Raw genomic sequence first — 24,936 nt, 5'->3', positions numbered from 1 at the left:
TTTGCATGAGCAGTAATGAGACAGCAGGGACAAGAGGAGCAGCCTTGCATCGTTAATAAGACCACCGAGTTGTGTGATGGGTCTGTCTACGCTGTGTGGCTCTAACAATTTTGCTTTTTCTTTTCCTCCTCCTCCTCCCCCTTCGCTCTGCCCTTCTCTCAGGTGAAAGTTGTTCCATTTTTCTGCTCAGACCTCCTGGAACCCCTGACGACCCCAATTAGACTGTATCCCATTTAGGTAAATAGACTATGTTTATAAGGAGTGTAAATATGACATGGGTGAACTAACATTCATTGATAATTACTGAGAAAGGTATTCTCATTTTAAAGCTGTATAGATTATCCATTAACCGGCAGTGACCCTTTTTCCCTGTAGGGGCACAATGACTCTGGTCTTTCTGTTGAGCCAGATGGGCCAAAGTTAAGAATTGAGACAGAACTCCCGCTGGATCAATTTTTCTTCCCCAGCCGTCGTCCTCCTGACTGGTGTCCTCAAACCCGGACTTCTAACAAGCAGTGCCTATCAGACTCCTCCTCCTCTGGAAAACCATTCAATCCAAAATGCAACAAAATGCAATCGCAAGAATGAAAAAAAAAAACAAAAAAAAACAGACGTATAACATATCCCAAATACAGTTTTGTAGCCGCAGTTTTATAACTGCTTCTGTTCTGGAGTTAACACACTGTGAGTGTAACCATCACAGGATCAAAAGTGATTCAGACAGTGACAGAATTCAGCTGGGACTGTGTGTTATGGACTCTGACACTTCTCCATACTGCTTTCTATATACAATTCAAAAGGACAGCTACAGGAAACAGCCAGCAATTTTGCAAAGCACATTTCATTCCTGGACTTTACAAGGATTTCTACACTCTGTATTCATGTTTCTGGGAACTGATGTTCATTACGGACAATAACTGACAAACAGCTTTTGCTTCAAGTCAAAAGTGGCAAAAACTGAAGCCAACCATGATTTGCTGATATGAAACTGTGATACAAATGAAAGACTGTTAGCCATATGCCTTTGTTAGCTCTGTGTGCTCAGTATTGCTAATATGTGAAACACACACATACAGTATGTGTGCTGGTTGCTGCTATTCCCCTGACCTACACATGGAGAACAATACAGAGGCATGAACATACACACAAACACAGACACACAAACACGCACACACGTATACACATGCCTGTGGATGGCTCTCTTTTATCCCAGAGTGCACTGGTGTTTTTTTTTGGGATGGGGCAGAATGTTGTCAGGGGAAGGCTGTGTATGCCAGTATTTGTTCTGTGTTATTCTGTGCTGTCTTAAACATGACCCATATAAAGAGATTACGAGTTGTACTGTCTTTATTTGAGAGGAGCTGCAGTCTGCTTTCACTCAATTACTGAGAGAATGGTACTCATGTATGTCTGGGAGAATATCTAGGTCCAACTGCAGACCTCATTGCCTTCTCTGTGTACAGTATATTTCAATTATGAAAAATATGACGAGAGGAGGTTGAAACAATATAACCCATCGTGTGTGGATGGATCACTTCTCTCATTCACTCCAATATTTTGTTTTTAGTATAAGCACTCTGATCAATTTGTGTTTTATTATTCAACAGGAAAAAGGTGCAAAAACAGGCAGAGCAAAAACATTAAAAGGTTTAAAGTAGGGCACCATATCAAGTGTTTAAAGTACTTTATGTAAATGTGATGACAAAACATAGGGACATATTTCTAATGGTTCAGTCCTTCAGTGTTCCATTCAAATTTCCTGAGTTTATCGGAGCATTAGCATCCGTTAAAATGCTGTTGAAACACAGGAAGTGTCACTGTTTAATAAGTGTTTCCCATTCAGAGCCTTGCACAGTGACCGTCTTTCAGTAGTGAACAGTAACGTCTGGCTCGCAGCCGTTTAGACGCCTGGTTACAGAACAACACACTCATGCAACAGAAGTCCCTACTGTAGTTGTGCTAACCAGACAGAACAAGGCAACCTCTCTGTAAAAGGGTGACCGGGTGAGTCCTTTATGAGGGAATACTTCATCTTTTGGTAAACAGCAGCGAAACAGAAGGAAAATATTAAAAATGAAAAACAGCATTCTGTCTGATTTAAGAACTGCAACATCAGATGCACCAGGGATTTATATTTGGCATTGGTGGTTCCCACTTTCAATTCCATGATAACATTATATCACGCTGTTTGGCTGCTCCCTGAAGTGCATGGCTGGGCCTTAAAGAGAAATGAATAGTGTACGAGCCCAGTGGAAAACTCAAGCTCATCTCTGAGCCCGAGGTGGTAAATATTAACATTCTTACAGAGGTTTACAGCCATCATGCTGTCACACTGTGTATGAGCAAGTGTTCTTTATTGTTCCAGTAAGCGCACCAGCTTACTAACAGCTCTGCCATCCACCTTGGCTATTGTGTGAGAATCAAACTGCCTGTGTGGATGATAAATTGGAAATTCAGTAATGTACTTCTGGAGAAAATACTACCAATGTTTTCCATTACAGCACAGTTATGGACAGATCCCCAACTTTCTGCTGTTGCCTGTTTGCCTGTCATTGTCTTTCTCTAGCTCTGGCTTTGCTATGAAAGGTGTTTGCGATTTGAGATCATTACAATCCCCATGATGTCACCAAAGCTCACAACCAGCCACGGCGCTACAGCAGGAAATCTCCATAGCAACAAGGGAGGGTTGTTGGTAAGATAAAGAGAAGAAGCCATATAGAACAGATTCAGCTCTCTGCAGGTGCACTGGAGGGATCGCGGCTTAAGCTGTCTGTATCAGCATCAACGGCTGCTGCATTCATGTGCACGCAGCTTCTGAGAAGGACAATGTTGACTGTGTGTCATTTTTGTGTGTGTCAGTGTGTTTGTGGGTATTTTATGTGTGTGCTTGTATCTCTGGCAGAGGATCAGTGTATTGCCCCAAAGGCAGATCGGGCCTCAGGGACTCCATTTGGACAGCAGGTCTAAGTAGAGTTGAGACAATGCCAACACTACCCATTGACGAGCCAACATCAGATCATATGCACACACAAATAACACAGAGGTATTATAGGGCTAAATGCCAACAACAGCTACTGATTAAAGAACATTCCAACATGTCCAGGAAGATGGAATGACCTAAACCTGTAATAACTTTTTATTTTGTTTTGTTTTGATTTTTTTCCACTTGGGGGCAGCAGAAATAAATTATGAACACAGAGAAACATTATCATTCATTTGGAGCTGTGTTTCAGTTGTTGTTCTGTTGCCATCTGGCAACTGTAAGCCCAATATTTACTCTCTTTTAGCCCTTTTTTTAGTCTGTACCAACTCCTGACTGAAGAATGTGGCTCTTTAACTGCTAAATGCTCCACTAGCTAGTCACTAACTGCATTTGGTGTTAAGCAGGTAGTGTGCAGTGGGTTTTTCACTGAAAACAGCAGCTTGTTGCATCTGAAAACAACACTAGAGTGAACCAAAATAGTAAAGTTGCTGAAGGCTGAAACTCTCTTTAAAGCCGCTGGACATTTTTTTCTCCTTACCCGAACCGAAGATGTCAAATGTTGTTCAGGCTGTAAAGCCCTCTGAGATATTTTCTGATCTTAGGATATATACATTTGACTTGACCTGAATTTACTAAAGATCCTTAAAAACCTTTCAAAAATTGGTCGACCCTCTTCAAATAAGCACACTAACATACAGTCTATGAGTCTCACCTTTTCTTTTGTGACTTTCAATGATGTGATATTTCCATGTTCACCAGAAGGGTCACACCATTGGCAGTGCAGGGAAGGGACGGTTGCTAAGGCTGATGATGCTGTTGCTAGTGCTCCCACAAAAATCAGATTATTTCTTGATGCTGATTGGCTGATCAGTTCCCCGTTCCCAGCCACAGGCGCAGCAGACCAAGTCGGACTCCCTGTCCAGACATATGTCCTCTGTGCAAACACACAAAACAAACCCATCTCAGACACACACACATACACATACTCTTAGATGCACACTAACACAAACAGGCACGCCTAAACACACTTTCAAAATAATATCTGTCGCATGTTCAGACCCAGATGTTAAGTCACATTTGATTTTTTGTAGCTGTCGGAACGGGGGGGATCTGCCGCCAGTCATCTCAGGTTTTGCTGTCAAAACAAACAGATGGTAGAGATGGTGATAGTGTAAAACAGAGAGAGAGAGAGAGAGAGAGAGAGAGAGAGAGAGAGAGATGCTGCTGTGCTCTACTGGATGACTCATCACTCTGTCATTGTGACCTTTATCTGCTACCCTCTCCACCTCTATTGTCCCATGCCTCCCCGCCACTTTCATTTTCTGCACTCCTCTAACTGCGTTTCCTGCTGACTATGTTACTCTCCTCACTCCCTCTTCTTCTGTTTCTCTCCTCCGTGACACATATCTGCTCTTCCTGACATAACTTCAACCTTTTCCTCCCTTCTCTTTACCTTCTAGCCCCCTCAGATCATTGGGGGGGGGGGGGGTAGTCTTTCCCAAGGGATGTATGCTGGCTCTGACACAGTGTTACCACAAGTTGCTGTCACATAAGACACGCACGCTACAGCCCAAATGGTAGCTGATGCCTGTGGCTCCCAGACTGTGGTCATATACATTAACTGTTGATCTGATTGAACTGACTAGACAGGCAGCACTTAACTGTTGTCTGCAGTGTGGGAAGGAAACTGGGGGAGATTTTCTGTGGGTCACTGCATATTAAGGGGACGTTTCAAAAATCAGGCCAAGCTTTGATGTAGAGGAGATCTCTGGATATGCCGCACATATTCACTCATGCAGTATATACATCATAAAAGTTTCCCCTCTTAGCTAAGCCACACCTCCAGATCAGTTAGGTCATTGATTTTTCTTTGTTTTCTAAGGCTGAGACAACAACAGAAAGTGAAACCACATCCAGAATCAATACCACAGTACTCTACTCTGAAGGTGAGGACATATCTCATCATGAAAGCAGTGATCATCATCAGACTGGCTGCTCTCAACAGTCAGGTGGAAGTCTTTCAAGGTCACTCTCTAAATATAGGTGTGTGTGTGTGTGTGTGTGTGTGTGGGTGTAAGGGGGGGGCCCAAAAGGGAGACACGCAAGGGGAGAGAGGAGTGAGGGGGGAAAATGGGGGAAAAAAAGCGACCATAGCAACTAATTTCCTTCGCCTTTGATACCTACATTCACTTTGAAATGAAAGGTTACGATGTCTTCTGGAGCTGTCTTTCAGGAATTTAGTGTGTGTGTGTGTGTGTGTGTATGTGTGTGTGTGTGTCTTTGCATATGGATTTTATCTTTACATATGCACTTGTATATATGTCTATTGTACTGCACTCTCAATAAAGAAACATGGAGTCAGCATGACTTTGTCTAAATGTGTATTTCATTGTGTTCTGGTGGTACGTGCATGCACATGCCAATCTGTGTGTGTGTGTGTGTGTGTGTGTGTGTGTCGCGTGTGTGCACGTGTGTGTTGTAGCTTGTAAGTGAGTGATCACCTGCTGCAGCACCAGCAGAGGTCATCCAGGACGACGCTCCTCCCCTGCAGTCTGCCGTCATGAGTTGGATCGACACCCTCTTCTCTCCTTCACCCCATTTCTTTCTCACTCTCCTCCTCCCTCGCTCACTTCCACATGTCCTGCTGCACAGAAAAGGGTGGGGATTTTAGGTGTGCAAGTCTGCTGACTCACTCACTGATGCACAAATATGTGGATTATCCCACAGCTAGGGCCCTTGCCCAGCCACTATGATGTATGAAGGAGTCACGATCAAAAAATGCCAAATTGAATCTTAAAGATGTTTTATGCGGTGAACAATGCACTGACATGATTGATGCAGTCATGCGGAGTCATTAGTTGGAAAGCATTCTTCAGTTTCTATGAGGTTCCATTTGGTCTGCTTGGGTGAACACAAAACAGAATCAATTGTCCCATTCTTTTGAGACTTGGCACAACCTGAAGCTGAGCGGGAAGTGGAGACAGAATTGAGGATCTAAAATGGTCAGAGGGTTAATGGTCCTCAAAACTCTGGGTCATCTGTGTGCTAGTAATATAAAACTATTTATCAGGGTTTTCAAAGGCTGACACTGTGCCCCCTGATTCTCAGTCAAGTCCTGGAGTTAAAAAAAGTCTCTTTTTTCTATGACCTATGAGTAAATGTCTGGACATTTATTCATAATGGATATTGGAGCATAATGGTGTCATCAGAAAATTGATATTGCATTGGATCTAAAAATAATGTCTGTGTATTGTTTAGACTGAGTTATGACTTTACGAGAAAGTATTAGACTTTTTAAGCAAATTGCGAGAGTGGGCAATAAGTATATTAAACTATTTTAACTGCCTAAATTGCCTCCATGACCTGTCACAGCTACTGCTGCAGCTCCAACTGTTGACAGGCAAAATCAACGGGAAGTGAGAAATAAGCTCAATAATATTACCTGTATCTCTTCTGAATTATGTTCATTTCCAACTTCCACTTTTTTTATTATTAATGTTTTTGGCTCATAACATTTCCCTGAAACATACCAGACATAGCCTACTGTATCAATCTGCAAAACATTCAACAAGTGTTTTTTTTTTTTTTTTTATTGTTTTGTTTTCTTTCAAGAAGATGTGGGAGTGGCAAATGAAGAAATTCAGGCATAGTTAAATTATGTTAAATTATGGCCCAGGTATAATATGGTTAGGGGTTCATTCTGTTATAGTTAGGCACGGCCTCCCACTTTCCCATTGTTTTCACTGTGTGTCCCCTCCTACAGTTTGTCCCTAGTTTGTCCCTGTTCCTGTCTCTGTGTGTGTGTGTGTGTGTGTGTATGTGTGCGCGCGCACGTGTGTGTGTGTGTGTGTATCTGCTGAGTGTGGTATCCAGTTCCTCCTGCCACCTAATCACCCGCACACCTGAGGCCAATCTACTATGCACCGCCTGCAGTATAAAAACCTGGATCACTCTTCCACTCTTCTCAAGTCTGCCAAGTTGTACAAACACTCGGCCAGCTCTAGTTACCTTAAGTTTACTTCCTCATCTCTGCCCTCAAACTTGACCTTGTCTTTTTGCCTATGCTTAGGTCAACTCTCCCCGTGGCTGTGGCGTGCGCTTGCCTCGTCTAGCTCTCCAGCCACAGACATCCCCTGCTCAGCCTGCCGCTGGCCACATTTCCAAGAACCACCTGCCCAGCTCCATCGTCGATTCCAGACCTCCTACATCTGAAACATCTTTCACATTAAACCCATTTTTGAACTGGAGTCCAGATTTGTTACAAAACCTAACACATTCATTTGTAGTATGGTGACAGAATTGCTTAGTTTAGCCAACTAACAGCCTACTAATCGGTTGGGGTTACGGAAAAGATCACGGCCATGGTTACGAACACTGACTTATGACATGAAATGGGACATGAATGGTGTAGGCGAATGTGAATGCAAAACAGTTGCAAGAATGAAATAAAACATTACAGTCAGTAAAGGATGTGACTCACCCCCTCCCCCAATGCCCACAAACTCAATCCCATATCCCATACTCTAAGTGCCCTCGTGCTCGTCCCACTCGTAAAACTGTGTTATAGATAATTGCTGCGAATGTGATGGTGGATGATGAATTGTTACACTACTGACACCAAGCACTGGAAATTGGTGGCCGGGCTCTCCGCTGCCCCCCATTTAGAAATGGGCCCTCTTCATTTACATTTACGGACGATGGGGGTTTGAGAGTTCCTGGCCATCAATCAACCTGCTTATGTAACAGTGTCAATGTTTCTCATTGAGACCTTCAGCCAGAGTTGAAAAACAGTAGCTCAGCTCGATGCAGAGTAACTGCTATTAATCCCTGCGGTCCCATGCCATCATCTTAATCAGTATTTCAACACTTTGATTGGACAGGGATTGCATATCACGTTGAACCTGTCCTTGGGCTGTGCATGGGGGAATGGCAGAGCAAGGAGAAGGTATGAAGGAGGACATGTGGTCCTCCCTCATGTCTTCTCAAGGGAGTCGTGGAGTCTCTTGCTCTTTCGTGTGCGATTCCTGCTCTCTGCCTGAAGACATATCTGGGTTTTCACCTGGCCCACTTTCGAGCAGCTAAGGAAAGAAGGGCAGGCAAGACTGTCTGCAAGAGAACTTCACTGTAACAGTCAATTTGACCATATAATTGCTGGACCCTCGGCGTGAATTTCATCTTCAGTTTGTGATTGCATTAAGAGCTGTTAGCATCAGTCCCCTGCGAGTGTGAGCGTTCGCCTGCATGTGCTGAATAGGTGGGGGCAGTAATTAGTGGACTGTGATGCAGTACGCAGGCCTGTAAATGATCAGAGTGGAATCAACGACTCAACAAACTGTATACTCATGCCGGCCTCTGTATCCTGCATATATTAAAGACCTCACAGGTGGCACACACTGTTTACTCATACATCTAAAATCTACTGTCATAATGTTTGTGCACATACTGTACTGTTCTATTTGTACAGACTAACAAAGCAAAGCACACAGACAAACATGCACAGACAAACACAGGCACAGGGGTTCTGTCAGTATAGCCAATCAAACCTGTACACAAATGCTCAAATCATGAGAGATGGGAAAGTTACGATAAAAATGACTCATTGGGTTACTGGAATGGCTCAGACATGCTGGCCCACTACTCTGGTGATATCCACACATGCTGCAGCTGATGGCTCACCAGTTCCTCATTCCTTCAATTCATTGCCCTTATTTCGGTCCAGAAAAAAAAAAAATCCCTGCTGTATATCTTTTCCTCATTTTTCCCTGACATTCTTCCACAGCCAAAAAAAAACAACAAAAAAAACACTGTTAATATTGTGTGTATTCTTTTTTGCTTATTTTCTTTCTATCTTTGGACCAGAACTAATTTGCTATGCTGGCATGTATGTCTGCTGTCAAGTGTAAACGTAGCAATGGGCACAGGGCAAAGTCTGTTACCACATTTTAGGATATCATATCCCTCATCTTGTCACTTTCTACCTCCAAATGTTGTGTCCTTTATTTTCTCCTGAGACGCGCATGTTTGGTTGAAAACCGTTCCCACCCTGTGTTGGGCGATACTTCCCCTTTAATGTGGAGCAGCGAGGACTGGAGTGTCGGGGAGAGAGGGGCAGCGCAAAGGGACGGGGCGAGGCGCGCAAAGAAGCTCTTAGTATGCGCTGCGATGCCCAACTGCAGCCCACGCATCTCTACTACGGTGAATTATGGTGAAATATGAGAGACGTGGGAAGAGCCGGCAGCTCAGAAACAGTTGGTCGTGATGAGATGACACAGCCGCTGGATAGATTAGTCAAATGAGAGAAGAGGGACAGATATGAAGGAATGGACTCACGACCTCAAGGCACCTTTTAAGAGGAGACAAACTGGATAAAAAAATACATGCGTCTGCACACCAAGAGAATCAGGGTGAATTCCTGCATGCCATTATCTGAAATAATGTTATAGTCCGACAGATAATGCTATGCTGCTTTGTTTAGTGCATGGAAGTCTGTTGTGGCTGTCCGCGATCCACTCAGGAGAGGGCTGCAAATGGCTTGAGCATGTCTGGCACCTGCCACTCCAAACTAACTCACCCGCGCTTGCCAATCAACTACAACACTTGCCATTTAACGTTATATCCCAGTGCATGAACTTGGCTGCTCTGTCTGAAATTTATTGACAACAACAGTTGTCCACCTATTACAAACGCCATCAGAGGACTGCGTTATTCCATGGAATGGGTTGTGAACATAAGCCTCCATTTGTTACTAATGTGCATCATTGGTGTGTTCATATGGATATTCCCCATCAGAAAAAAGATGGTGGAATTTACGCGGAGATAAATTAGGAAATAACGTTTGAGCCGAGATGCAGAAACCTTCGGGCGGAATACGGACCTGTTTGGGGATCAAACAGGTGATTTCGCCTTAAACGAAATCCGCCGAAGCGACGCATGGGTGCTTCCGAGTAGAAATACTGACAGCATCGCCGCCTCCCGCAACCTCCTTTCCTCCTTAAGTCTCCGCAGATTTCAGACTAGAGGATTACCTTTGCTGCTGTGTGACAGGCGGTGGCATATTGTTCTGAAGTGGTGGAGGGGGCTGGGAGGGAGGGGGGCGTCAAATGTTGCTGATGCCAGCTTTTTAAGATTTGCTTAACAAAAATCACTGTCCCACCACCACCACCACCACCACCCCCACCAGCAGCAGAAGCAGCAACAGCAACAGCAACAGCTTCAACCTGTAGCCATAGCTGCATCACAACATGTATCTGCTGGTGACTGAGGCAAGGGAGGTAACTCCTGCATCCTCACGCCTTGTCCCCTCTCTCACTCCCACTGCTGCGTTGCTGCAGAGCCGGAGCTTCTGGTGATATATGGCTGACAGAAAGGAGCTGCTTTGATCGTGGAGGGACTGACTTTGGACCGGACACACCTGCTTCGCCCAGTTTACACATTCCCACTATAGAAGACAGACTGTAAACGCGCCTCATAAGTGCCAGTGACAATAGGTAGGACTTTTTGGATGTTTATTCAGACCTTGCTGCTTTTACTACCAAAATGACACATCATGTGGCTGTGTGATGTAAAATCTAATAGTTCTCCAATATCTTCATACATATAGCTTTTATGTAGTGGCCTATGAAGTTTGAAGGTTAAGGTGTGGGCTGCTCAAACAGCTCTGCAGTAACACAGTGGGCCATGTCAACCACTGGCAATGACAAATATTCCTAATTATAATCTACTGATAAACTATTAATTGGTTAAGTGACTTGATGAAGTTTTTCTTGGCTTTGGGAGGGAATGTAGATCACATCACACCTACAGAGGGAGGAAATTTATCTCAGAGATTGTATGGAGCACTCAGCATATAATCAGATTTGTTGCTTGTAATTGCACCCTGTGAGAGCTGATACAGTATTACTGGCTAGCTATTGATCCTGCAGTGTGCTCAGATGAGAGAGAACTAATACCCTAATACACATAGACACAATGGAGCCAATGCGCTGAAGTGGTTCTGCCCCTCCTGCCTGTTATTTTCAACTGCCCCGCTCGTGCCTGTTTTCAAGAAAAGACCATGAAAAAGCACAGCGTTTCTGGGAATTACTGATGGTTTTTGGTCTGTGAAAAATGAATGCATCAGAAATACATGCCAATGAATACAAGTTGTTGAATCTGCATGCTCAAATTTAGGATTGATAAATCGGTTCAAAAGTATGAGTTTTCTTGCTCATTGCATAGTAAATACAACATGAAACGGATGGTAATCGCATTAATATTGTAATCTTTCTCTGCTTTCTGTCCTGTCCTGTAGCTCCTCACTGCCTGCACCTGAACCCACGAGTGTGGGGAGTCTTTATCCTCCCGTGGCCCTACGTGGCCCCACCCTCTCTGAAAGCTGCAGGTCCCATCTCCCTCCAGCATGACGGTTGCTACCAGCGACCCCGCAGACGAAGCAGCAGCACATCCGGGTCAGCCTCACGACCAGTATGACCCAGATCCGGATCATGAGTGCTGCGAGAGGGTGGTCATCAACATCTCAGGCTTGCGCTTTGAGACGCAGCTCAAGACTCTCTCCCAGTTTCCAGAGACACTACTGGGTGATCCCAAAAAAAGGATGAGGTATTTTGATCCCCTCCGGAATGAGTACTTCTTTGACCGGAATCGCCCGAGTTTTGATGCCATTCTGTATTATTACCAATCAGGAGGAAGGCTGCGCCGGCCTGTTAATGTCACCCTGGATATTTTTTCTGAGGAGATCCGGTTTTATGAATTAGGTGAGGAGGCTATGGAAATCTTCAGGGAGGATGAAGGCTTCATAAAGGAAGAGGAGCGGCCTCTGCCAGAGAATGAATTTCAGAGACAAGTTTGGCTGCTGTTTGAGTATCCGGAGAGCTCAGGTCCCGCTCGCATCATTGCCATCATCTCTGTCATGGTGATTCTTATCTCTATTGTCAGCTTCTGTCTAGAGACACTGCCAGTTTTCCGAAATGAAGACGAGGAGATGTATAAATATTCGTCCCAGTCTATGTACAACACCACCTCTACCTCTGACGGCTCGACATATTTTACGGATCCCTTCTTCATCGTGGAGACCCTCTGTATTATCTGGTTCTCTTTTGAGTTCCTGGTTAGGTTCTTTGCCTGTCCGAGTAAAGCTGGATTTTTTGGCAACATCATGAATATCATTGATATTGTGGCAATCATCCCCTACTTCATCACGCTGGGCACAGAGCTAGCAGAGAGGCCAGAGGACAGCCAGGCAGGCCAGCAGGCTATGTCTTTGGCTATTCTCCGTGTCATTCGTCTAGTCAGGGTGTTTCGTATATTCAAACTCTCACGTCATTCCAAGGGGCTCCAGATCTTGGGGCAGACTCTGAAGGCCAGCATGCGTGAGCTGGGCCTCCTCATCTTCTTCCTGTTTATCGGTGTGATCCTCTTCTCCAGTGCCGTCTACTTCGCAGAAGCAGACGAGCCACATTCCCAGTTCAGCAGCATCCCTGAGGCCTTTTGGTGGGCAGTGGTTTCCATGACCACCGTAGGCTACGGAGACATGGTCCCAACCACCATTGGAGGAAAGATTGTGGGGTCTCTGTGTGCGATCGCTGGTGTGCTGACTATTGCCCTGCCTGTTCCTGTCATCGTATCAAACTTCAACTACTTCTACCACAGAGAGACGGAGGGCGAGGAGCAGGCGCAGTATCTGAATATCCCAAGTGTGCCTAAAGCCAGCTCAGCTGATGACCTGAAGAAGAGTGGTCGGAGCGGCAGTGGATCCACTCTCAGTAAATCTGACTATGTGGAGATCCAGGAGGCTGTGAACCACAGCACTGAGGACTTCAGACCAGAGGGCATGAAAACAGGAAACTGCACCCTGGCCAACACTAACTATGTAAATATCACTAAGATGCGCACAGATGTATAATGTGAGCTACTGTAGATGGTTAACTTCAGCTGGGGTCTGCAGGGACTGTTACAGTGAATGAAGGCGTGACTCCCTGTATTGACCAACGTATGGCGCCCAGTATGGGAGTCCAGAGGCAGATGAGTGAGATCAACGTGGAGAAAAGGTCAGTCGACAGGACCACATATTCTCCCACATCCTACGGACCTATCATTGCATATCATAGAACTGCCCCCTGTCTTATTTAGGACATTGTCAGTGTCTGCATGGAGTTAGTCTTACTTATGTGACAGTAGTCGTCCTGCTCGCAACAGTAGCCAAATAGTAGCCTAACCAGTAATAATCAATATTAACAGTGTAAAGGGACCACAAGTTTCTACCTTCTTGCTCAAGCTGCCGTCGGGAGAAGATGCACGATGACAACAACTTAAATCAGCGTAACCTTAATTTTTCAGTGTAACTTCACGTATGAACGATTGAAAACAGGGCACAATATCAGCATTCATGAGCTACTTTAACGTGCTGCTCTAACTGCCAAGGTCCTGAGAAACAAAATCACCAAGATCACAGCTGTTCTGTCAGGTGGAGGGGGGGTGGGGGGTGGAGTGGGGGGGGGGATCTTTTCTCGCTTTTTCTGTGAGAGAGAAAGCTGGAGTGCGCTAGCTTTACTCCCTCGGCCCTCACTAGATATTGTCTAGTGCAAGCTAGTGGCCTATGTAGAGACCTACAGATAATGACAATGCTGTTCTGTAATTCTGGACTACAATAGCAAAGCACCTCCTTTGTCCTGCCATATTTCCTTCTCTGGTGAAGCTCAAGTGGATTTATCATATGTAAACAGTCTCCAAGACTCTGCCTTTTTTCCAGCCAAAGCAGGCTAACAGGTGGACAGAAGAAATGTCTCTCCAAACAAAGTGAATGTCTTATTTATTGTTGTGTGTTCATTTGACTTGTTGTAATGTATGATTTTTTTTTTTTTTTTTTTTTTTTTTTTTAGTAATGATGATGAATGTGTGCTTCTCACGTATATTTTTTATGGTTAATGTGGAAAGAAAGACTGTGAACATTTTCTCTGTAGTGTTCTGAGTGAGTGCCTATTCCTCCATCCTCTTAACTATACCTTCAAGTGTCTCTTTAGCTGTCATCTGCTCCACTGTAACAGTGAGTACTGTTTCGTTTGACCCCACTGCCCAGCATAAATGTTGCTGTTTTTGACTTCATAGCATTCCATGTTTGTAGAAATAGATCAAATGAGATTAAGGAACAAAACCTGGGTGAGATTTTCATTTGTTGTTTTTGTCAGGTGCTAATTTCAGCACAGTTTAACATTTACTGCAGCAAAGCGAACTAGTTTGATGTACAATCCATTACATCCATTGTTAACCCTAAAAGTTTTAAATGACCAAACACCCCAAATTAAAGAAAGACCTTGATGATCGACTAAAATAAATTTCTGAGATCTTTAAAGTCCATCTGTTTTCATACCAGCAATGCCAACTACTCTAAGCTTGCATATGATATCCAGAAGTTCATTAGCAATACTTGTAAAATTGATTGATTTTACCTAATCAAATTGATAAATCATTTTTATCCTCTCATGCACTCCGGACCATATATTTCTCCCTTTCAATACATCAAAATTAGTAAACTTTGCCTGCCTCTGGAACAAGTTAGAAACAACGAAAATGTTTCTTTCAGTGATTTTACTGTTAGATTTTACAGTGGTTATGTGTTGCTATTTCAATTATCAGGTAACCAAAGAAGAATGTGCTGCCACCTGGAACATTATCATATTTCTTGAATTAGATTTATTTTGTCTCAGAACTTCTTTTTTTTTACCCATGTAGATTCAAGAGTCATTCCACTGGTGCATTTTGCCCACATAATGCAGGACCTAGAGTATGTGTCCTTTATTAGATGTTATTCTGCTACTGTAGAGCTGCATGTTCTTTGAAGTATTCACTGTAGCATGCATTAGTATGGATAATACTCAAAAGGCAAATTTACTTCAATATATTCCTATATTTCTAGAGATGCTGGCGCTATGTGCAATATATGGAAGACAAGTGTCTTGGTTTAAGAAGTGTGAGCGATGCTTTGCATATGCATCATTTTTGCCATTTGCTATTTGAAATATTGTTAAATCCGAGTGAAGTGAAAGAGAGCGAGAGCGACAGGAAGAGAGAGAGAGAGAGCTGTGTTTCCATGAGAAGATTCATTAACTTTCTCTAATGTGTGGAGGATCGAGAAAATGACAGCAGGTTAAACATGAGAGGAAAGAGGGGAGGTTTGATTGGTTTAAAAAATACAGCAAGGTGACATGAGAGTCCACAGCGGGGGATTGCTAAACCTACAGAACACTCCACAGTTCAGACATTAACTAATGCGCCGCTCCCCTCAGCTTTATTGTCTTTATAGACTGTCGCAAGTCACAACCCAGTAACTGTATCTCAAAGTGAAAGCACAACAACAGCTACTATCTGCCGCCAGCCCGGTGGATGCGGAGAGATCCAAAACAGTTGGTTATTCCGACTTTTTACTCAGCCAAGTGTAACATAATGCTCCGAGGGACTGTCGAAGTGCCCCCTATCTCTGACATATAGATCCATCATGCTCAGTGTGTTGTGTTGTCTGTGCATGTGTGTGTGTGTTTGTGTGTGTGAGAGAAAGAGAGAGAGAGAGAGCGAGAGAAAGAGAGAGAGTGAGAGAGAGAGACAAAGCGACTGTGAGAGAAATAGAGAGCTTTTTAGATACAAGCTGAGCGTGTAGCTTTTAGAGACAATATGGTAGCAGTTATCTAAAACACTGCTCTTCTTGACTCCAGGCCAGAGCGACTGTGGTGCTCTGTATATTCTATTCCATCTTAGCACACTGTTTACAGACTGTGTATATACTGAACACATGCATGTGGTATATAATACACAGAAAACTGAAAGGAATGTCTTGCAGTAGAGATGAGATCTAGGAGCATGAGAGTGATTGATTGAGATAAGCTGCAGTATCAGTAAGAGCTGATACTGGGAATTGAGGAGAGGAGAGATTGGGAAGGAAAATATGATAATGAACGTAAGATCAACACTGCCCACACCCTGTGCTTTTTACTCTGATGTATACTTGTATTTCTCTACACTGTACTGGAACACCTATGTGACTTTATATGACCTATAAGCTTCGTCTGGACTGCTGTCTCTTCCACTCTTGTTACCAAGTGTGCAATTGAAGTGACACTCTGTCAAGACGGAGACACTCTCGTGGAAACCAACAAGACGGCACATCCGGATCTGAACCAAGGAAAACACATCTTTGCTCTTCTTCTTCTTCTTCTTCTTCTTCTTCTTCTTCTTCTTCTTACTTCACAACACAAACAAAAGTACACTTGACACACACATGCCGGACATTTGAATACATACAGCCAGTGCACACACCTGTACACGCACTGCCTGTGAACATATACCTTTGTGGTGACGTCTGCTGTCAGGTCGGACGCACAGCTGTGGTTTTATTCAACTTCAAGGACATAAACTGAATGGACTTAAACCCACTGCTGGTGGTGAACACACGTAGCCATGTAAACAATGTATCTAACAGTTACAGCTGCTTTCAATGATGTCTTAAAAATGCCTAAAGCTTCAGCTTTAAAATGAGCTTCTGCCATGTACAGATTCCTGTGTAGCAGGGAATCAAAGTGTATGCTTGCTGAACTAATCCAAGAAACTAAAGTTGTATAGTAAGTGAATTATCTCCTATGTTTAGTATGCTCTAGGGACAAAGGATGGAAGTATATTAACAACAATCAAAAAGGAAATATGATTTCAGTGATAACTTCAATTCATTTGTGTCATCAGACATTGTACAATTGATCTTTTTGTTTGTCTGTTTTCACAATGTTTTTGTATTTGAATGGGTTGAGGTTTAACTGAAATGCAGATGCAGGCCTTGGTCAAATAGATTCTTTCTGCACTGTCCTAATACATATTTACCCCCAGCCAACAACTCCCACTTTCTTCTACTTCCTCTGCCTTCTTCAACTATTCGCCGGTCAGAAATGTGTTTGATTGAGATTCAGATAATCCTCAGCTCCTTCACTCTATTATGTTCTTGTGGTGGATTCTGCTCAGCTCTCTGTATAAAACCTGTTTTGTTTATTTCTTTTTCTACCATTGTAAGGAAAAGACTGATCCAAGATGCAAACTGTCCATTGATACACACAAAGGAAATATGGATCTGGACGCTTGCCATGCCCTTCACAAGGGCATACGATGAATATAAACTGATTAAAAGAGAATATCTAGAAAGAGATACTTTCATCATTCAAAATAATTGTAAATCAAAAACTATTATGAATACTAATAATGGTCTCATGATTATATCAATAATAACATCTTTACAATAACCTCAAGCCTCTGTTTTGCTTCTGTCTTTCTCATTTCATGTCAACATGTTTCACAGACGTTTTGTGCAGACAAATAGACGTGAAATTCTAATCATGGATTTCAATCAGTTTGTCTCATAATGATGCTTATATTATCAAGCGAGCCCAAATAATGTCACAATATATTTTAACTACAAGGTGTTTCACCCCTTAACAACATACAGTCCGTCATACATCAAGGATAAACAGAATTTTTTTTTTTTTTCAAAAAGTCTAAGTCAGTTATCGTTTACATGAAATCCAACAACTTCCCGTATGTCCTGTGTTAAAAGACAAGAAAGCCACTCAAGCATACAGCGTGTAACAGATTCCATTCTTCTTCAGCGCTCTTAAAGCAAAGATATTAATGCCCTGAGAAAGAAAATCTACATGTACAGTATAAATTCTCGTGTCCATTAGAGAAGGCATGTTTGAATTGACTATCGACCCTCACCTCCTCAATTGTTTTGTTCTGCTTCTCCCCTTAAGTCAATCTTAAGCGCTCTGTGGTTTACTGAGAAAGCAAAGTGGTCTATTTATAAAACCAGCGAGGGGGAAAGTGTGGCAGAGAGAATGAGGAAGACAGAGGAGAGCAAAACGCTCTTGACTCCTGGTTCAACTTAGAGTGGCACAAGTACAAACATTCTCTGCATCAGTGCCATTTAGTCGAGTCTAACACTGCCACTGGTGGCTGGAAATGTTTGTCTCTCCTCTCATTGTCTCTCCCTTCTGCTCTTATTATGGCGGCTTGACTTTGTTCTCTCGTTCCCCTCTCTATTATTTGCCCCTCTCACATTTCATTTCCCACACTGGCCTCTCCAGCAGCTCTCAGCACCAAAGTAATGTACAGTGGGTGAGCTGATTCTTCTCCCAGACATATATTAGCAGGAGTGTAATGCTCCCTCTGGCCATCTCAGTTGACCGGGTTCCGGTATTCCAGCTAAGAACAGAAACTAGGCAGCCTTCCAGATAACTGATGGGTATTGATCCGCTGATTGTTGTTTGATTTGCTATGTATTAAACATGAGCTTAGATCAAGAAAGCCAGACGGACAATATTCCAACTATATCACACATCTGTGGTTCCTCCTATCTTATAATGTGTGTGAGGTCCTCGTCCTGACTGACGCTTTTATTTTGTAGGCAACATTTATTAAATGATTTAAAGTGGCCGCAAGAAATATAATGAAATTCATATATTAGCAATAAGTTTCCCCCTCCAGTTTCTCTCCTAAGGCCTGTCATTTTGATGGACTCAAGTGCACTTGTGTTCGAATGTCGCGTGAGGCCAATAGACCAAGTGAATAGCTCACATGCTGTGAACATTTGCCCATTGCAATATGGGCTGATTTATAACCTAATACGCAGCCCAGTTAATGGCCTGTCATACTGAACTTTCTTTATAGCACAGCAGGTTCCACAGGGGAAACCTGTGTACGTACTGTGTGCACATCTGAATATTTATATGTATGTGTGGAGGAGGGGTAGCCCTTTTTTCATCACTCCTGTCCCAATAGTGAAAGCCCCCCCCCCCCATATACTTACCTCCTCTATTAATAGCATTAGGTTCCCTTTCTGTTTATAGGGAATGCCTCCTTCTTGCTATAAATAGTTTAACAGCCGACAGACTGTGTATATTGCACAGTTTATTGTAATTCTAAGTGTGGAGAACCAAGATTTTTTTTGTTGAACACAAAGAAAGAAAAAGTAAAATGAAGGTTATTTTTGATGAATGCAAACTACAGTGTAAAAAAAAAGGGTTTTCAAAAAAAAAGGTTAATATATGTGTCTATTAGATGCAGGGACAATGTCTGGTTGAAACAGGGAGTGAATAATAGAAGGGGTGGAGTGGGAGCAGGGTTAGATTTTGAAGAGATGAGGAGGTGGGTGTATTAGTAAAGAATGCCACTGGGGAGCTCCAGCCTGTCAATGTGTTTAATGAGCTGAATTGATTTACGGGTTTGGCCTACATTCTGCTCTCCATCATATAGCTTTACTTACAGCCCAACACAGCACTGCAAGGGTCTTCAATATTGTCTTAGCTAATAAGATGCATTTGTAGTATAAGAAATAGCTTTTTACAGCTGTGTATAACACTGGTGATATTTACCATTTTAAATTATACAGAATAAAAATGTTCACAAGAACATTATATTTAAACGGAGGCGTACATTTAATAAAATAGAGTGGGGAATTTCAGGCTGGTTTTATAGGTAATGTATATTAAGTTTTTCAATGAAATTCTTTATTTCATCTAATTTCTACGGATGACTTGCAGTTGTCATTTAGCATATAGGTTCACATTGCATATGGAGGAGGCATTCCCCATAAACATAAAAGAAACCTACTGCTGTTAATATTTTCAGCCATGCTGTTTCTTTACTGTACTCCATCTGTCTTTATAATAGCTATAGCAACAAAATCATTGAAGCAAAACAAACCCAAGGCCCAGAGTAAGATGTGGAGAGGATTAACAAGGTAATCTACATAACCTACCAAGCGCTGGAGTGAGCTTCAGAGAAGAAGAAAAAAAAAACTCCCAAAAATAATTCATGACAAAATAAAGGAGCAAAAGGAATACACCAGAGCCCCGTGCTCTCTTTTTAGCATAAACATTGCTGCATAATAAGCATTGCTGAAAGTGCAGAGACTCAGTTACACTTTACACTTGACAAGCTGTGGCGACCTCTGTGCAGACAGCAGGGGGAAAAGAATCCTATCTAGTACCGACCACCGGGTATCTGATCTAACCCCCCCCCCCCCAAAAAAAAAAAAAAAAAAAAAAAAACACTGAGCAAAGACAATAAAAAATGAAAGGTTTGGCAGTTCTGCAAAACTCAATGTGTGCCTGGACTGACCTGCTGCTGCTTTCATGAATGGCCTGCAGAGTAAAACTGAGTCATGCACAAGCAGTGTGGTCCGGCAAACATCAGGATTTTTTTAAACTCGATACCAGTTGTGAGGCATCTGAATTGAGTTAAAGAGCGGGGGGCCTTCATTAATCAGCCGCATGTGGGTTTCTAGTGGCTGAGTGGACAGATGGAGGGCTTCCTTAAAGATTGCCTGTGCCTGGGTAAGTTTGCGTTTCACTTTTTGTCTTTATCGAATTTTCAGTGAGTAACTGAGTCACTGTCAGTTAACCTTTCTCTTCATTCATCGATTCCCCTGATGTTAACACATCTGCCACCTAGTGTCCACGAGGAGACATAGCTGTGTCTAGAAAAACTGAGCTGGAATCAGTAAGTATTGGGTATTAGCCAACCTGTTGTTTCACATTTAGATATGTGTCAAAGAGCTCATTTTACAAGACGGACGAATCATCACACTTTTATCTCTCTATGAAGAGCCTTTACCAAAAAATAGTGCGATTCCATTTGTTTTTGTAGTTCAATCCAAAAGAAAGAAATGAAAACTTGAAGAAATAAGTAAAGAATCAAAAGAAACAAAGAAAATGAACGACAGACTGTCAAAAACCCTTAGCCTAGACACATCACTATCAAAAAACCTCACCTCCAATATGCTACAATAAACCCGCAAGAAGACAGTGAGGTAACCTCCTCGCATAATGTGTTGATGAATATTAAAGATTCTTTCACGTATGAGAGGCAAGGTTGTGTGCGTCTGTGCCTGTGTGTGAGTGTGCGGCTAAGTATAATAAAAGTCACCGCAGCGAGGACACATGAAGGCAAATGATACCCACTTCCTCTCCTCCTCCCTGCACCTCCACCCACTCATTGCTCACAGGCCCCCTAAAATGATATCGTGGGGCTTAAAATATCCCACCCGGATAAATAATTCATAAACTCAGAAACCATGTTCTGCAATCGCTCCTGGTGTCTGGTTCTCTTTCCCGTCTCTCCCTTGTTCTTTGGTCCCTGCTGCGATTGTTTCGCTTCCTGCAGGTGTGTTTCGACTCTTCTGTCTATTCTGCAGGCTCAACTTTGCTTGGTTGTATGAATGAATTTTTTCTAGCTGCCTCTCCTTATACAAGAACTCTGTAAAACGCAGATTTTTCAGATGTGTTCATACAGGTCTACTGGACACACACACACACACGCACACACACACACACACACTGACGGTTTGCTTTTGTTGTACCTCCTGGTGTATTGATCAAGTGATACATGCCCCCCCTCCCTTCTGATCATGTGATCCTCCAATGTCACTGGCTCATGGTCTGTGTTTTTCCTCTCCCCAGGTGAGGCTGCTCAGGGTGATTGAGGAGTCAATAAAGAGGGGAGAATTTTTCTCTCTCTTTTCACTCCTGGCCTGACAGCAGCAGCAGCAGCAGGTTTTTTTGCCTTTTTCTGGTGGGTCCGGTGGTTCAGTTTTTGCGGCTTTATTTCTGTTGTTAAGGGTTTAGTTTGGGGATGTTTGGTTATGGTAGAGGGAAGAGCCCGGCTCCGACGGCCCTGTAGGGTTGGGCCGAGGTGGCTTCCCTTCTTTTGTTCTTTTTTTGCCGGCCCATCAGTCCATAGTTAGCTGGGGAGGCTCTGGGGTTAGTTAGGCTTGACCTTTTTGATTGATGGTCATGTGTCCTCTGTCTTTTTTTTCTTCTTGCAACTATTGACTTGCGTAACCATGTTAGACCTCTTTGGGTAACGAGTTTTCTCTCGGGGTCGTAACATCAAGTATGTGTCAGAAGTGCATCACACAACAGGTGGTGACTGAAGAGCATTAGCAGTCAATGGTTACTTAGCTTTAGCATCTCTGTCTCACACTCAAGGGCCCATTTACTTTTCCTCTATCTGCTGTGTCTCCTGTGTTCAAACAAAACCAAATCTTCCAGGTACACCCCACCCCCTCCAGCTTTGTCTTTGTAGTTATAGCCCTGCTCTCTTTGGCCTATTTCTGTGTCTCTAACAGGAAAGCAGAACAGACAGAGTGATGGAACGAACAGCTTTGGGAGGAATAGAAAAAACCAGAAGTGTGAGTGACTGAAAGAAGAGCAGGAGATTGGGCCTGTTGAGACACGTAGTAGTCTAGGATTCCTGGAAGAAGATGGCGCCACTCATAAATATGGATGGGATCGTGTAAACACACATAAACAAACAGAAGTACCATCCACACTTGTGAAGCTGGAAAACTAGCAGTGAGATGCATGCTGCGGAGTGTGTCTGACGTACTGTATAAAGAGGCCAGTGAATTGAAAAGTTAAGGTTACTTTTCAAAAAGGAAGAATGGAGCGAAGCTTCTTAAATGTGACAGTACATCCCGAATATGTATTTATGGCATTAAAAGATGAATGAATCTCAAAGAAAAGTGCTCTTTTTTTCTTTTTTCTTTTTTTTTTTTTTTTTTTTTTTTTCTTTTTTTCCCCCAACCGAAAACTGAAGATATACATGTGTTCAACTGGAAACACATATATGCAAGAAGCCAGCAGAGAAACAGCAGAGATTTTCAATAGCATGGGTGGAAATTTCCTTGAACAAAATAAGAATCAGCCTGTGTTTCTTGGGATTAGTGCACTTTCTTCTTTACCTGACAGACTGTCCAAAACTGATACTTAACACAAAAGCAATCACTCAGACAAGCAAAATCCAATCTGACCAAAAGCTTAAATTTGAGAGCTCAGGCCTGAAGAGTGAAGTTTGAGTGTGCCAAAGTGCAGTGCCACCAGTAGCCTGCGGAGGGCAGCCTCTCCATACTGTGCAGTACTCCCCATGTGACTCTGTGCTGATCTAGGCTCAGGAGCCCAGACAGACAGTGGCACTTGACTGACTTATGAGTATGCAATAGACGAAGTGCTGCTGGTCTATAAGGAATGCAGGATTAGAAAGTATTAAAGTATAGGTTCATATCTTTCCGTCTTAAAACAACACTCACATGCCCATACGCACCCTGGGTTTTTGGTCATTATAATCATTCCCCCTGTTCATACTGGCTCTGAAAGGATCTTTTCTTAACGCAATGTCAGTGTATGTGATGGGGGACAAAATATACAAGCCTCGTTCTGTACAGCTGAGCAGTCAAGCAAATCTGGTGGGTATCTTCCAAACAGTCTTTTAAAGAGGAACTCTGTCACAGGTTTTGAGGAGTGCTGTGCATATAAAAATGTATATTGTATTAATGCTTTGGTGGCTCCAGAGGCAGCTGCTCAAAGTCTGATATATTGGCTCAAATGATGTCACTTGATGCAGTAGTGGTCAGAGCTTAAGACAAGTTTTAATATGAAAAAATCTAGTGGAGTTAGAAATGTTAATGAGACCTCTGTAGCCAGCTCCTCATCTCCACTTAAGGCTAGCAGCTCAAGGCTATTTTAGCCGCTACTGACAAACCAGAATCTCTGACCAAATTGTCAGTGGTCGAGTTGTGTTGTGGGTAATGTAGGCACTAGGTTTTAACAGGGAATAAGAACAAATGGGGGAAAAAAAAAAGATTTTGCTCTCTCTGCTGCATCATTTTGAATCTTTTTTTAACTGTCCATCATGAGTCGAGCAATGGAGTGCAATCGCTGAGGTCGGCTACTCTTTTAAGTACAACTCTATCGTGATACGACTCAGCAAGAAGACACCCTCTATTGAAGCACAAATAGGAAACTTCATACTTCATACTAAAAAGACAACTTTGGAAGAAAGACTTGCACTGTTAGTAAGACTGCTGAAGCCTTATTGAGCTGAACTTCAAAATGCATTTTAGCAAAGAACAAGGACCTCTGTCTCAGCTGGTACTAGAGGTCAATGTAACATCAGAAAGCTGGAAATGAAAACTGTGTTGACGTCAAAACCAACGTTGGCTAACTGACATCGTGACATTCAGCAGACATCGGGCTTTGATGATCTTTGATGACCTCATGATGACGTTGGAATGAGACGTTTGGAAGATGTACCAACAACATAACATCAGCTGTTGTCAATATTCTGGGTCAAATTGACATTGGCATTAGATGTTCTCAACCTATATTTCAACTAAATATCACCGTAACGATACTGGCAGCCAGCTGAGGTTGTGTTGGGATCACTTCAGGAAAGGATCTGTTCATGGCATCATGGACGAGAAATAATTAAAGCAACTGATATCAATGTCCATATGGGCATGTCAGTATTATTTTAAGATAGACTTTAAACATGTGAACCTATATGCTTTAAGGACATTTTATTATGACAAATAGCAGAATGCTTCTTCAGCATTGTGATTACAAGTGGGAAAGTTATCATGACTGATGGTGGTCAAGAGAGCATAAGGCAGTCTGGCAGAGGGAGACAACCCTTTTTTAATCTCCTTAGTCTCACTCTCTCCCTCTCTCTCTCTCTCTCTCTCTCACTCACTCACTCACTTACTCTCTCCCTCCCTCCCCCCCCTTTAGATAAAGAGACACAGCTTTGGTTTCAGGACGAAGAAAAACAGGGATTTTGTAAGCGGGGAATTGGCCAAATTAAGCGTAATCATGTTGTTGTTATATCACTCTCACATCTGGCCCCAGGGTGATTGCCCGGGTCACGTCCGCCGTGCCTGCTGTCAGTGCGATCAGCCCCGGGGTGACAGGAAGCGCGCTGTCGCTGTGGTCAGTCGATCCAGTGCGCACTAACCATGCCTCCGGCACGGCCCGGAGCGCCAAACTTTCACCAACAACGCCCGGACGCTTGTAAGACCGTGAAGGTAGGCAACTTTCCTCTCCTGGAACCGTCTGTGACAGCAAGTGCGACAGGTGCATGTGGGATCG

At 43.0% G+C, this 24,936-nt stretch overlaps 2 protein-coding genes across 2 annotated transcripts in view; both read left to right on the top strand.

The window, feature by feature from the left end:
* The window catches only part of LOC111218932 (potassium voltage-gated channel subfamily A member 3-like), a 6,089-nt gene extending 4,760 nt beyond the window's left edge, over window positions 1-1,329 (top strand). The window contains exons 2-3 of the mRNA XM_022741418.1: window positions 163-237; window positions 376-1,329. The gene's annotated coding sequence lies outside the window, so the exon portion shown is untranslated. The remainder of the gene's footprint in view (window positions 1-162; window positions 238-375) is intronic.
* A 10,052-nt stretch (window positions 1,330-11,381) lies between these two features.
* Window positions 11,382-12,884, top strand: LOC111218934 (potassium voltage-gated channel subfamily A member 2-like). Its single transcript, XM_022741422.1, has one exon. It carries the CDS (start codon window positions 11,382-11,384, stop codon window positions 12,882-12,884), a length of 1,503 nt encoding a protein of 500 aa, XP_022597143.1.
* Window positions 12,885-24,936: the final 12,052 nt, after the last annotated feature.

The sequence above is a fragment of the Seriola dumerili genome, unplaced genomic scaffold (genome assembly GCF_002260705.1).
Source record: "Seriola dumerili isolate Sdu_G_001 unplaced genomic scaffold, Sdu_1.0 BDQW01000056.1, whole genome shotgun sequence".
Classification (NCBI taxonomy): domain Eukaryota; kingdom Metazoa; phylum Chordata; class Actinopteri; order Carangiformes; family Carangidae; genus Seriola; species Seriola dumerili.
The sequence above is the reverse complement of the archived record's forward strand: the minus strand, read 5'-3'. Positions and strand labels throughout refer to the sequence as shown.